Genomic DNA, 14,763 nt, shown 5'->3' with positions numbered 1-14,763 from the left:
CACAAACGCATACCATAATGGCAACAGGAAAAAATACCTCCCCCAGTTTAAAAGGCCATCCATTGTTTAATTAGCCGGGGAGAAGAGGAATGTCTTTGCCTCATGCCTAGATACATGTAATGAAGGCGCCAGTTGAGCCTCCCTGGGGAGAGCATTCCACTAACGGGGAGCCACCGCAGAAAAGGCCCTATTTTCATGTTGCCACCTTCCGGACCTCACGTGAAGGAGGCACACAAAGAAGGGCCTCAGATTATGAACACAGATCTGGGGCAGTTAAATGGGGAGAGGCAGTCCTTGAGGTATTGTGGTCCTGAACCATTTAAGGCTTTAGAGGTCAAAACCAGCACTTTGAATTGGGCCCGGAAGCTAAGGGGCAGCCAGTGCAGTGGTGCCAGGATTGGTGCAATATGCGTTTTGCCCTGGTGAGCAGCCCGGCCACTGATATTGTTGTTGTTATTGTTATGGTTATTATTAATACCCCGCCCATCTGGCTGGGCTTCCCCAGCCACTCTGGGCGGCTCCCAACAGAATATTAAAAACACAATAAAACATTGAACCTAAAAAACTTCCACATAACGTGCTGCAGTAATCTAACCTAGAGGTTGGTTTAATCCTTCAAAGGGTGATTATGAGAATAGCAATTTGGACTTGGGCGTGATTCCTCAGCATCATAAAGTTGTGGAGTTGGGAGGGTCATTATAGCCTACCCCCCTGCAACTAAATCATACGTGACAGAATTGCAGGAATCTGCGGCTCTACGACACCCCCATTTTTCATCTATGGCTTCCTTCCACCCTCTCCCCACTACCCCATCAAAAAAAAGAGGTGGTGTCCAATGCTGGTCCTACTCAGAGTAGACCCATTGGAACCCGTGAACCTGAGTGGTGCCCGTTAACTTCACTGCATCTGCTCTGAGGAAGGCACTGGATGCAAGCTGGTGGGTTCAATTCGGGGGGCTGTTGGGAGGAAGAGGTTCCCCGTCCTTTGCGCACTGCCTGTCCCGCTTGATTGAGGCTTCATGGCCTTCTCTCCGCAGACGGTGACGGTGAAGGAAGACCAGATCATGCAGCAGAACCCGCCCAAGTTCGACAAGATTGAGGACATGGCCATGTTGACCTTCCTGCATGAACCTGCCGTCCTCTACAACCTCAAGGAGCGCTACGCCGCCTGGATGATCTATGTAAGTGGGCATGGTCCTTCCTAGGGAAGTAATAGTACCAGTGTATTCTGCTCTGGTCAGACCTCACCTGGAGTACTGTGTCCAGTTCTGGGCGCCACAGTTCAAGAAGGATACTGACAAGCTGGAACGTGTCCAGAAGAGGGCAACTAAAATGGTCAAAGGCCTGGAAATGATGCCTTATGAGGAACGGCTTAGGGAGCTGGGTATGTTTAGCCTGGAGAAGAGAAGGTTAAGGGGTGATATGATAGCCATGTTCAAATATATGAAAGGATGTCATATGGAGGAGGGAGAAAGATTGTTTTCTGCTGCTCCAGAGAAGCGGACATGGAGCAATGGATTCAAACTACAAGAAAGAAGATTCCACCTAAACATTAGGAAGAACTCCCTGACAGTAAGAGCTGTTCGGCAGTGGGATTTGCTACCAAGGAGTGTGGTGGAGTCTCCTTCTTTGGAGGTCTTTAAGCAGAGGCTTGACAGGCATATGTCAAGAATGCTTTGATGGTGTTTCCTGCTTGGCAGGGGGTTGGACTGGATGGCCCTTGTGGTCTCTTCCAACTCTATGATTCTATGATTCCTGGCACCCGGCAATTTGCCTTATCTCAAGTCAGGCCATTTTGGGTCCGTGTAGCTCAGTATTGCCAGCACTGGCCGGCAGCAGTGCTCTCCAGGGTTTCAGGCAGGGATCTTGAACCTGGGACCTTCTGCATGCAAAGCAAGTGTCCTCTCCCAGAGCTACGGCCCTTCCTTGTAGGAAACTTGCAGGCCTCCTGGTGATAGAACCATAGAATCATAGAGTTGGAAGAGACCACAAGGGCCATCCAGTCCAACCCTCTGCCAAGCAGGAAACACCATCAAAGCATTCCTGACATATGCTGGACTCCTCCTCCTCCTCCCATCCACCAGGACAGCCGATGGGCTGAGAGGTGCTGCAGACATTCCCCCTTACCTGGCACCCGAACATTATCCAGAATCTGCAATATTCCCACCTCGCTGGAGCGGACTTGTTGGGCACTGATAGTTAAGGATGTCAGAAGAGCCATGCAGGATTGAACCAGAATTCCACCTACCCCAGCTTTCGGTTTCCAACAGTGGACAGTCATTTGGGTTTCCTGGACAACCTGCAGGGAGGGTTAAAAAGTAATAACTCCAAGCCTCCTGAGGTTCTCGGCTTCCTTTTGCAACCCACACAAACCCTTCCAAGTTTCTTGCCCTTTTAATTCCCCACAAGACATCATATTCTTACAGAACGCCCTTCCTCCTCCCTCCTCCTCCCTCTCTCCTCTATAGACCTATTCCGGGCTGTTCTGCGTGACTGTCAACCCCTACAAGTGGTTGCCGGTCTACAACGCGGAAGTGGTGGCTGCCTACCGGGGGAAGAAGCGAAGCGAAGCCCCTCCCCACATCTTCTCCATCTCTGACAACGCCTATCAGAATATGCTGACAGGTAAGGAAAAGGGATAGGGGCGCGGGTGGCGCTGTGGGTTAAGCCACAGAGCCTAGGGCTTGCCGATCAGAAGGTCGGCGGTTCGAATCCCCGTGACGGGGTGAGCTCCTGTTGCTCGGTCCCTGCACCTGCCAACCTAGCAGTTCGAAAGCACATCAAAGTGCAAGTAGATAAATAGGTACCGCTCCGGAGGGAAGGTAAACGGCGTTTCCGTGCACTGCTCTGGTTCACCAGAAGTGGCTTTGTCATGCTGGCCACATGACCCAGAAGCTGTCTGCGGACAAACGAGATGAGCGTGCCAGTAAAGCGAGATGAGCGTGCAACCCCAGAGTTGTCCGCAAATGGACCTAACGGTCAGGGGTACCTTTACCTTTCCCTATGGAAAAGGGGGAGGGGCAGAAACTGTGTGTGTGTTTGTGTGTGTGTGTGTGTGTGTGTGTTGGCAAGAAACTGGGGAGCAAAAATCTTGCTTTGCTATTTTTCACTTCCTATTTCTTCTGCGTTTTCTCCCCTTCCATTTTCCCCTCCTCTCTTTCCTTTTAACTCTTCTCTTCTCTCCTCTCCTCTCTCTCTTTCTCTCTCTCTAGATCGTGAGAACCAGTCTATCCTGATCACGTAAGTCCTCCCTTCCCTTCCCCTCTCCTTTCTGTTTCTCCCTACAAAGTCTCCAGAACACCCTTAGGTGCAGAGGAAGCTGCAGTTGCCCTAGTCAGACCTAGCTCCATATTGCCCACACTGACTGGCAACAGCTCCTCAGGATTTTCCGACAGGGTTCTTTCCCAGCCCTAACAGGAGATGCCATCAGGCAATGAACCTGGGATCCTCTGGAATCTGGATGGTAGAGCGTGAGACTCTTAATCTCAGGGTTGTGGGTTTGAACCCCCACATTGGGCAAAAGATTCCTGCACTGCAGGGGGTTGGACTAGATGACCCCTGGGGTCCCTTTCAACTCTACAATTCTATGATCCTATGAATGCAAAGCAGATGTTATGGCCCTTCCACCCTAAAACCTGCCATTTTATCTAAGGCTGCCTCTTGGTCTATTCATTTTATTTCATAAAATGAATATACTGCTTGATTTTATTTTTATTTTTACACCCTCCATGTGGTTGGTCCACCAACTCTTGACACTGCTGTTTTGGCTGTCTCCATATTATTATTATTATTATTATTATTATTATTATTATTATTATTATTATCATCATCATCATTACCCTACCCATCTGGCTGAGTTTCCCAGCCACTCTGGGCAGCTCCCAACAGAATATTAAAAATACGAAAACATCAAACATTAAAAACTTCCCTAAACAGGTCTTCCCTAAAACCCATCAACACAATGGCAAACCTCCAGCTCGTACTCTTCCCCCCTTTTCTCATTTGCCCTGTTCTGTCTCCAGACGGGAGGGAACAATTACTTCCTCACCTGGTCTCCTGGGGAGAGCAGCAAGAATTGGCCAGGTGACCATCTGAGCAAGGAAGATTCACAAAATTGGGTGGCTCTCCCTCCCCACTGCTGTTGTTTGTGCCACAGACTTAATTATTAAAAATCAGGTTCCTGGTCTTTGTTGTTTCTCTGCAAAGCTGCGATACTATTCCTCATTTGCACCACGAAACGGCTGGCGCTGTAGTGGCAGCCCATGACGCCTGTCTTTTTAAGAACAGCCATGGTATATTAGAAGAATGAATTACATTTTTTAAAAAATACCCTTGATTTTGCGGTGGGGGGCGGGGATCACCCGAGAGCCACCGGGAGTGCCTTCATGCCGAGTCAAAAGTGGGATGAGGATGTAGTAGCTGAGCGATCGATTGGTTGGTCGGTCTACAAACACACCCGCCCTGCAGCCTCGTTTTTCTACCCCGCAGCGGAGAATCCGGAGCAGGGAAGACAGTCAACACCAAGCGTGTTATCCAGTACTTCGCGGTGATCGCTGCCATCGGCGACCGTTCCAAGAAGGAGCAAGCCGCGGCTACCGGCAAGGTGACCGTTTTGTCTGGCTCTGGCTTCTTGTAGTGGCAGCTGGCACCCGTCAGGGCTGGTAGGGCAGAAGGCCAGGAGATCAACAGCAGGTGGCGCCAGAGAAAATGGTAGGCGGAGCCACCCACCCCCTGATTGGCTAGAGGGGAAGTGGGCTAGCTGAGAGCCTAAAGGACCAGCCTCCACCGGCTGCATGTTGCACCTGGACCACGGCTATTCAGAGCTTCAAGCAGGCAACGAAAGCCAGAGAGGAAAGGAAGAAGGGACTGCCATTGTCCACCGACTTCTGTCGTCGTATCTTTCCCACTGCCAACCACATTCCCTTCTCATCCTGCTCCTCCCGCCTCTAAGCTGTTTGCTGATATTATATTCATATCCCACCTTTCCTCCAAGATGTTCCCCTCCACATTTTACCCCCACAACAACCCTGTGAGGTAGGCTCGGCTGACAGACGGTGACTGGCCCAAGGTCACACAGCGAGCTTTCTGGCCCAGAGGGGAGTTGGACCCTGGTCTCCTCACTTGTTTAAACAGGCATTCCCCAAATCTGATGACTGAAACCTCCTTCTTCCATTGTTTTGGTTGCTATTCTAAATGGGCTCCATTTATTGTACATTACAATTGTGGATTTTATTCAAGTCTGCTATATGTGTACATATATACATACAAATATATTGGTTTTAGACTTGCAAATCACTTTTGGTATGAAGAGGCATGCAAATGAATAAGGAATACTAATGAGAGAATGTTTCTAACCTTTCGCTCTACCGACAGGGGACTCTGGAAGATCAAATCATCCAGGCCAACCCTGCTCTGGAGGCCTTTGGGAATGCCAAGACCGTCCGGAACGACAACTCGTCCCGATTTGTGAGTGTCACTTGAGAGGGAATTTGAGGCGGGCGAGGGACACTGCCAAAATAACTGCCTGCGAGGTTGCATAATCCCATATAGGTCCACTCAAGTCGCTTCCACCTGCAGAATTGGCACTGCTACAGGGGCCCAATAGCCCTCGTTCTGCGATGGTGAGGGACTCCCTTCCTATTGACACCAGAGGACTCGTTTCAGCATCTGCTAGACGCATTTCTGTCTTGGCAAGCCTCCCCAGATATTTAGAACATTGCCGTGTATTTTACGGCAATACGGTACGTCCTTGTCTTATCATTGACTTTACTTATTATTATTTTTAATATTTTGGATAGCTTGCTTAGAGCTGATCGTGCCAAGGTTGCAGGTTCAATCCCCGTATGAGACAGCTGTATATTCCTGCGTTGAATTAGATGGTCCTCTGGGTCCCTTCCAACTTTATATGATTCTTTGAAATAGCTGTTCTGAACTGTTTTTACTGATCATTTAATTGTTCTATTCTTTTTTTTTTTTTGTAAACTTCAGTGAAGGTTCCCTCTGCCATCAGGTGGTATATAATTGGGGAGGGGAGAATAAAACCAATAGATAATAATTATTTGTGCTTCCCCCCCCCCTGCCTGCACCTCCTGCTCAGTTTCTTCTTCTCTCCTCCAGGGCAAATTTATCCGGATCCATTTTGGGGCGACGGGGAAGCTGGCCTCAGCCGACATAGAGACCTGTGAGTTTGCCAAAGGCCTGTCCTCCTTTACTTCTCCTGATCTCTGGCCCACCTCCCTGAATTAACATAAGGACGCAAGTAAGGCCCTGCCAGCCGGATCAGGCCAATGGCCCACCTAGTCCACCCCTTGTTCTCACCTTTGGGAAGCCCCCCAAATGCAGAACCTGAGTACAAGAGCATCTTCCCCCTTGTGATTCCCAGCTGCTGGGATCCACAGTCCGATTGCCTCCAACAGTGGAGATGGAAGTTTGGCTAGAAGCCTTTATCCTCCATTTCAGCTGCCCGCCTTCTCTTCCTCTTATTCCTCAGACCTCCTGGAAAAGTCCCGGGTCATCAATCAGCTGAAAGCCGAGAGGAACTACCACATCTACTACCAAATCTTGTCCAACAAGAAGCCAGAGCTTCTGGGTGAGTTGCTGCAAAGGAGAGCCACTCTGGCCCGGGTCTGAGTTCTTGCTGAGATGTTCTCTATGCAGAAGAAATCTAAGCCAGCCACTCTGAGCGGCTTCCAACAAAAATATTAAAATGCAGTAATTTCTTAAAGATTAAAAGCTTTCCTAAACAGGGCTGCCTTCAGATGTCCTCTAAAAGTCTGGTAGTTATTTTTCTTTTTGACATCTGGTGGAAGGGCGTTCCACAGGGCGGATGCCACTACCGAGAAGGCCCTCTGCCTGGTTCCCTGTAACTTGACTTCTCGCAGCGAGGGAACTGCCAGAAGGCCCTCGGCACTGGACCTCAGCGTCCGGGCAGAGCGATGGAGGTGGAGATGCTCCTTCAGAGTAGACAATGCTGAGCTAGAGCATGGGTCGGCAAACTAAGGCCCACAGGCCAGATCAGACCCAATTGCCTTCTGGATCCGGCCTGCGGACGGTTCGGGAATCGCCGCATGGATCACCAGTGCGCTTGTTCTTTCCCTGTCCCTCACAAGGCGGCGGCGGTGGTGCCTCCTCCCTCCCTCCCTCCTCCTGGCTTCTCCCCGCCCTGCCTAGAGGAGGAAGGGGGCTGGGCTTTGTTGGTGCCAGCAGCAGCAGCGCTCGAGCGGCCGCCATTTTAAGCATCCCCTCTCCGGAGCCCTTTCATGTGCCTCTCAATGTCCCGCATAGGGCATAGGATTTCGTTCATTTCCGCCCCCCAAATATAGTCCAGCCCCCCACAAGGTCTGAGGGACAGGGGACCAGCTTCCTGCTGAAAAAGTTTGCTGACCCCTGAGCTAGAGGGATCAAAGGTCTGGTGGCAGATTCTTATAGTCTTAATTCAGCTGAGTTGTGTCCTTTCTCTCTGATGAGCTGCATTAAGCAGAAGGTCTCTGGGCTGGGCTGGGCTGTGCAGGATCATGCGGAGTAGGGGCACATCTGATGGAACTGTTGCTGCCCCTGAGGTTGGTCTGGATGAGTCTTGTGGTTGTATTTTTGAGGTTCAGCTGTAAATTCCCCCGTCCTTTTGGTCCCTCACATCTCCGGTTACCCAAATTTAGCGGGTCCAACCTGCTAACCTTTCTTAGATTTGAGGCGAGCAAGTTCCTAGAAATGTCTGTTTATCTGGTCCTAGAATTGTAGAGTTGGAAAGGGAACCCAAGGGCCATCTAGTCTAGCCCCCTGCAATGCAAACTGAAGAATCCTGGACAGGTGGCTATCCAACCTCTGCTTTGAAACCTCCAGTGAAGGGGACTCTTCCCCTGAAAGGTCACCAACTGGATCTTTCTCCCCGCCTCGGTTGGGTGGACCTGGCTGTTTCCCTGCAAATAGTGGCTGTTTTGAGTTTGAAACTCTGCACTTACCTTGGGTTGAAACGTGTCTTCCTCCACCATCTCTCGCAAGCTGCGTTGGCTCCTCTTCCAACCTTAAGACTCGCTGGGCCACCTCTTGTCTTGTCTTGATCTTGCCAACTTCGCCTCAGCTGCCTCTTACTTTTGATGGGTTGTACCCGTCTGTGGCCGTGCCCTTTGCCTTATGATGGAAGAGCCGCAGGGAAAGGGACGATCTTCGACTCCAGTAAAATGAGCAAAAATGTAATAATAATAATAATAATAATAATAATAATAATAATAGTAATAGTAATAAATTTTTATTTATACCCCGCCCTCCCCAGTCAAAAACCGGACTCAGGGCGGCGGACACCAACAGAATTACAATAAAACATAAAAACAATTAATTAAAATGCAGATTAAAATACAGTATTAAAATTTAAAATGCAGCCTCATTTCAAGTAGGCCATAAATCCAAGCCATGAGGGAGGAAAACACAGGGGTCAGGCTGAGTCTAACCCAAAGGCCAGGCGGAACAGCTCTGTCTTGCAGGCCCTGCGGAAAGATGACAAATCCCGCAGGGCCCTGGTCTCCTGGGAAAGAGCGTTCCACCAGGTTGGGGCCAGTACTGAAAAGGCCCTGGCTCTAGTAGAAGTTCTCTAGTAGAGAACTTACATTGGAAGTGTAAAGATAAAGAAGGTACTTTTCACCACATGTGGTGGACATGTAAAATAGTAAAAGACTTCTGGGAAATGATATAGAGTGAATTGAAAAAAAAACGTTTAACATAACTATCAAAAAAAACCAGAAGCCTTTTTACCAGGGTTAACAGGAGACAAAAATTTAAAAAAAAGAATTTAAAAGACTATTTATGTATGTGACAACAGCCGCAAGAATGCTACTTGCGCAGAAGTGGAAGGAAGAGAAAGTCCTGTGGATAACCAAGATTGTGGACTGTTCCGAAATGGCAAAGATGACTGTGAGGATCAAACAGCAAGATGGAAAGGAATTCAATCAAGAGTGGGAAAAGTTTATAGAAAATCTTAAAGACCACTGTGTATACTTAAAAATGTTAGCAGGATTGTTGTAACACTTATAATGTAATATGAGTTAAGATTTTTTTTTTAAAAAAAAGGAGATAAAATGGATTAGAAAAATGTAATTAGATGCAAAAATATATAGGGGAAATTGGATATTTAAAAAATGAAAATATTTTTTTTAAGGGGCAAGCTTCCTTTTGTCTTATTCCCTGCCCATGCCTTTCCTTCCCAGACATGATGCTGGTAACCAATAACCCGTACGACTACGCTTTCATCTCCCAAGGAGAGACCACGGTGCCGTCCATCGATGACGCTGAGGAGCTGCTGGCCACTGACGTGAGTAGCTAAGGGGGGGGGGGCGGAAGCCATATTCCAAGTGAGTCACCCACCCCTCGCGGCTGTGTGGGCAGCAACACCCAACCCTCCCTTTGCTTCCTCCGCCCGCAGAACGCCTTTGACGTCTTAGGCTTCACCCAGGAAGAGAAGAACTCCATCTACAAGCTGACGGGTGCCATCATGCACTTCGGAAACATGAAGTTCAAACAGAAGCAGCGCGAGGAACAGGCAGAGCCCGACGGCACAGAAGGTGAGGAAGGATGCTCGCGATGATGCGCAAGCGAGGCAAAAGAACGCTGGGTTGCAGGGCGGGGAGTTCTCGGCGGACGCTCTGCCCCCGCCTTCCCCAACCTGAGGCCTCCTTTGCATCAAGAAAACATAAGCCCACAACCTGAGTAAATTATAGATACATGTATATGCATATATATGTCACCTATGGTACTCTGTTTTGGCAAATCCTGGGCAGGAGTCATGTGGAGCAATGAAAACCTCCTGCAGCTGGAGAAATTCCGGCTGCCTCTCTTATTCATTCATTCATTTATCCAAACAACAACAACAACAACAACAACAACAATTTATTTCTACCCCTCTCATCTGGCTGGGTTTCCCCAGCCACTTTGGGCGACTTTCAGCAGAACATTAAAAACATGATAAAACAGCAAACATCAAGAACTTCGCTAAAGATTTCACCCTGCCTTGCCTGCTGCCTCTACCCTGTTTCTAGCCGCTAGAAACTTGATAATTTTAAATGAAAAGAGGCTCTCTCAGTTTCCTGACATGTAGCAGAATCCTGTGCATACTCAGAGTGCCCCCAAGAGCTTGGGAGAGGTGGGCCCGCTTCCTTCACAGGATCCGCCTTTGACGCTGCATGGCTTTTGGAAGCCCTTATGGCTTTTCTACTGTCGTTCCTCAACCAAGGCGAGCCACGGTATAATCGAGTGATTTCCTCCCCACCCACCCCCCTGCCCCAATTCTGAATTTCCAGAAGCCGACAAGTCTGCCTACCTGATGGGCCTGAACTCGGCTGACCTGCTCAAGGGTCTCTGCCACCCGAGGGTCAAAGTTGGGAATGAGTACGTCACCAAAGGGCAAAATGTCCAGCAGGTGAGAGACAGTCCTAGGGAGGGGGGGACAGGACTCTTTTTCCCAGGCTCTTGGAACCAGAGCTAGAAGGAGGTGGCACTGTGGTTAAACCACTGAGCCTAGGGCTTGCTGATCAGAAGGTCGGCGGTTCGAATCCCTGTGACGGGGTGAGCTCCCGTTGCTTGGTCCCAGCTCCTGCCAACCTAGCAGTTCGAAAGCACGTCAAAATGCAAGTAGATAAATAGGAACCGCTACAGCGGGAAGGTAAAGAGCGTTTCCATGTGCTGCTCTAGTTTGCCAGAAGCGGCTTTGTCATGCTGGCCACATGACCTGGAAGCTATACGCCGGCTCCCTCGGCCAATAATGCGAGATGAGCGTGCAACCCCAGAGTCGGTCACGACTGGACCTAATGGTCAGGGGTCCCTTTACCTTTTTTATATATAATATGTATATTTAACTGGATGTGAAATGTCAGAGTGTGGGGGCATTCTTTCAAGGTTTTGAAGGCCACAGGTTGCCCCCCCCCTTCCTTCCCAGATTTGTTTTAGCTCGTTAATGATCTCTCTCTCTCTCTCTCTCTCTCTCTCTCTCTCTCTCTCCTCCCCCCTTTTAAAAAAAACAACCCAGGTGTACTACTCAACTGGAGCCCTGGCCAAATCCGTATATGAGAAAATGTTCAACTGGATGGTGACCAGAATCAATGTCACGCTGGAAACCAAGCTTCCGCGACAGTATTTCATCGGGGTGCTGGACATTGCTGGTTTTGAGATTTTCGATGTAAGCGGTTCCCTTCCAGGGAGAATCCATTTTGAGTAAATAACTGGATAGTCCAGCTTGGCTTCGCCAGGTGGAAACCAGGAAAGACGAATGGGTGGCCCAGCGTGACCTACAAATAACCGCCTGGTCCCCATTTTTGCTGGCATTATTATTATTATTATTATTATTATTATTATTATTATTATTATTATATTATCCACTCATGAATCTATGCAAAATAGTTCACGGGGTAATTTTCAGAAGGCTTCCTGCAAAGACTGGCAGCCTTTGACATCGCTCCTGGCTAATGAGCCAGTGTGCTGGAGCAGTTAAGAGTACCAGACTGGGACCCGGAAGACCAGGGTTCGAATCCCCACTCAGCCATGAAGCTCACTGAGTGTGCCCATCACTGCCTCTCAGGCTAACCTACCTAACAGGCTTGTTGCATGGGTGGATTGAGGAGGGGGAGACCCCTATGCACCACCTTGGGCTCCTTATGAGGAAAAAGGTGGGTTAAGAAGACACATAAGTAAATGGATCACCTTTGGATGGTCAGCTCTCATGGGTATCCCTAGTGGCAGGAGGGGGCCTGTGGGGAGGGGGCACGAAGAAGGTGGAAATTGTTGGATAATCTGATTAAAGAGTAAGAATTGAATTTAAGAGTAAGAAACTCGCTATGATTAATACAGTGGAACCTCGGTTTATGAACACCTCGGTTTACGAATTTTCGGTTTACGAACGCCGCGGACCCATCTGGAACGGATTAATTCACTTTCCATTACTTTCAATGGGAAAGTTCGCTTCAGTTTATGAACGCTTCAGTTTATAAACAGACTTCCGGAACCAATTACACCCACGCTTCGGTTTAAGTACGCTTCAGGTTGAGTACTCGGCGAACCCGTCTGGAACGGATTAATCCACTTTCCATTACTTTCAATGGGAAAGTGCGCTTCGGTTTATGAACGCTTCAGTTTATGAACAGACTTCCGGAACCAATTTTGTTCATAAACCGAGGTACCACTGTATTAGGAAATTATGAAAACCAGGAAGAAGGGATCTGAGGAAGTCACTAAAATAATGTTTAACAAAGTAAGAGATTGGAAAATGAGATATTTTAACTGTTTGTTTGGTTTTTCCTTTTTGTGTATTATCTTCTCTCTTTTTTTCTTCTTCTTTTTCCTTTTTTTGGAATTTAATGGGATTATATATAAATAGTTGGGGGGACTCCAACCCGTATCTCTCCTTGTCATCCTAGTGCCTCTTGGTGGCAGGGGGAGGCTCTGGGGGAAGGGAGGGGGGGTGAGGACAAACCCATCTATAAAATGGACTACATTTGACTCTCATCGTCCACGGGATTTCCTTGTGGCAGAAGGTGTCTGGTGGGGGGAGGGAGAGAATGTAGATGGATATGTTCTGTATGCCTTTGTTTTTTGTGTTATTATATAAAACCAATAAAAATTATTTTTTTAAAAAAAAAGAAGAAGAAGAAGACACATAAGTAGTCTTAGGAGGGAGAGTCCCTGGAGGGAAGGGGAGGACAGATTGCCAGTCCTTGATTTCATTTCCCCCCCGCCTCTCTGCCCAGTTCAACAGCTTCGAGCAGCTCTGCATCAACTTCACCAACGAGAAGCTGCAGCAGTTCTTCAACCACCACATGTTTGTGCTGGAGCAGGAAGAGTACAAGAAAGAAGGGATCGAGTGGGTCTTCATAGACTTCGGCATGGACCTCCAGGCCTGCATCGACCTCATCGAGAAGGTGCCTCCTTGCCTCGGCACGCCCTCCTTAGTCCCAAAAGGGCAACTTCCATTCATTTACTCCTAAGTTGGGGCGATTGCCTGGCCCCTCTCCCTGCTCAGTCTCTGTGCAAACACAATCCTGGGAGGCCACTGCCAGTCTGTGTAGGCAGTATTGAGCTAGGTTGACCCAATGGCCTAGTTCAGCAAAAGGCAGCTTCCTCCGTCCGTAGCAAATGGCCACGGGGCGGAGCTGCCTACTGGTGCCTCCTCCTTGCCTTCCATCCCCTGACGCCTGGTCCTCTTTCACAGCCCATGGGGATCATGTCCATCCTAGAGGAGGAGTGCATGTTCCCGAAAGCCTCCGACATGACCTTCAAGGCCAAGCTGTACGACAACCACCTGGGCAAGTCGCCCAACTTTGGGAAGCCGCGCAACATCAAGGGCAAGCCGGAGGCCCATTTCTCCCTCATGCACTATGCCGGCACTGTCGACTACAACATCAACAGCTGGCTGCAGAAGAACAAGGACCCCCTCAACGAAACGGTGGTGGGGCTCTACCAGAAGTCGGCCCTGAAGCTCCTGGCTCTCCTCTTCGCCAACTACACCGGATCGGACGCACGTAAGGGAGGGAACGGAAGGGGGCAAGTCTGGGCTGTCCGCATCCCAAACTCCATTCCGGTCCGTGAGACTGGATCGACAGAAAACTAACGGCTCTGGTTTGGAGTCATTTGCTTTAATACTATGGCAGCCCAGTGACCCTCAGTCAGTGCGGCCGTTGGGAGTGTGGGACTAGGACCTGGGAGATTGGGGTTCGAATTCCCGCTCTGCCGCAAGGCTTCCTGGGTGACGTTGGTCCAGTCGCTCGCTCTCAGCCGGACCTACCAGGGCACGCTAAGGAAAGCACAACGCAAACTGGGTGTCTGCCCACAAACACCAGCCAAAACAATGTGTCTTTGCAATAAAAATCAGCAAGCCTTGTGCCCTGCCCTTGTCTCAGCACGTATAGTTTCAAACCAGCCACCAATAATTTGTGGGAGTCGATCTCCAACCATGTAGATATTGAGCGATAGGGGAGAAGCATGTGACCCTCTCTTGCTGGATCCCACGCCTTCCTAATTAATGCATTCCGGTATTTCTTTGGCTGCATCTTGAATCCCCGTTTCTCTCTCTCCAAACAGCTCTTGATTCCAAGGGGAAAACGACCCACAAAAAGAAGGGCTCTTCCTTCCAGACCGTGTCTGCTCTGCACCGGGTGAGGATATCCTGAGGCCTCCTTCCTTGGAGAGGCTGGAAGCACCATCCTTAGGTGGCAGCCCTTGGGCTGTTGCTCCTTCCTTCTTCTGCTTCCTTGCACCCCTTTCCCCAGAAGAGGATGAGCTTCTGTGGTGGGCTTCCTCTGGTTGCCCCGCTCTCCTTAGGTCTACTTGCCCCATCACCACCAACCTTGTTGGCTGTCTGGAAACAAAAGGGGTGGCAAGGATAATAATAATAATAATAATAATAATAATAATAATAATAATAATAATAATAATAATAATAATATTTATACCCCGCCCATCTGGCCGGGTTCCCCCAGCCACTCTGGGCGGCTTCCAAAAAAACAGAAATTCTAAAATACAGAAATCCATCAAACATTAAAAGCTTCCCTAAACAGGGCTGCCTTGAGATGCCTTCTAAAGGTCTGGTAATTGTTGTTCTCTTTGACCTCTAGTGGGAGGGCATTCCACAGGGTGGGTGCCACTACCGAGAAGGCCCTCTGCCTGGTTCCCTGTAACTTGGCTTCTCGTAGTGAGGGAACCGCCAGAAGGCCCTCGGAGCTGGACGTTATTGGGGGACCCAGCGAGGCCTGAGCCAAGCTTGCCATGTGGCTCCCATCGCCCAAACTTC

At 49.2% G+C, this 14,763-nt stretch overlaps 1 protein-coding gene across 2 annotated transcripts in view; it reads left to right on the top strand.

The window, feature by feature from the left end:
• The window catches only part of LOC118095902 (myosin-7), a 373,415-nt gene that overhangs the window by 337,618 nt on the left and 21,034 nt on the right, over window positions 1-14,763 (top strand). For both annotated transcript variants that reach the window (XM_060281861.1, XM_060281860.1), the window contains exons 4-17: window positions 1,037-1,180; window positions 2,468-2,624; window positions 3,212-3,239; window positions 4,488-4,602; window positions 5,373-5,465; window positions 6,117-6,180; window positions 6,490-6,588; window positions 9,197-9,300; window positions 9,412-9,550; window positions 10,286-10,404; window positions 11,011-11,160; window positions 12,725-12,895; window positions 13,186-13,495; window positions 14,055-14,128. In XM_060281861.1, coding sequence (XP_060137844.1) covers window positions 1,037-1,180; window positions 2,468-2,624; window positions 3,212-3,239; window positions 4,488-4,602; window positions 5,373-5,465; window positions 6,117-6,180; window positions 6,490-6,588; window positions 9,197-9,300; window positions 9,412-9,550; window positions 10,286-10,404; window positions 11,011-11,160; window positions 12,725-12,895; window positions 13,186-13,495; window positions 14,055-14,128 — 1,767 coding nt within the window. The remainder of the gene's footprint in view (window positions 1-1,036; window positions 1,181-2,467; window positions 2,625-3,211; window positions 3,240-4,487; window positions 4,603-5,372; window positions 5,466-6,116; window positions 6,181-6,489; window positions 6,589-9,196; window positions 9,301-9,411; window positions 9,551-10,285; window positions 10,405-11,010; window positions 11,161-12,724; window positions 12,896-13,185; window positions 13,496-14,054; window positions 14,129-14,763) is intronic.

This window comes from Zootoca vivipara, chromosome 13 (assembly GCF_963506605.1).
Source record: "Zootoca vivipara chromosome 13, rZooViv1.1, whole genome shotgun sequence".
NCBI classification, from domain to species: Eukaryota; Metazoa; Chordata; class Lepidosauria; order Squamata; family Lacertidae; genus Zootoca; species Zootoca vivipara.
This window is presented reverse-complemented; position numbering and strand designations above follow the sequence as displayed.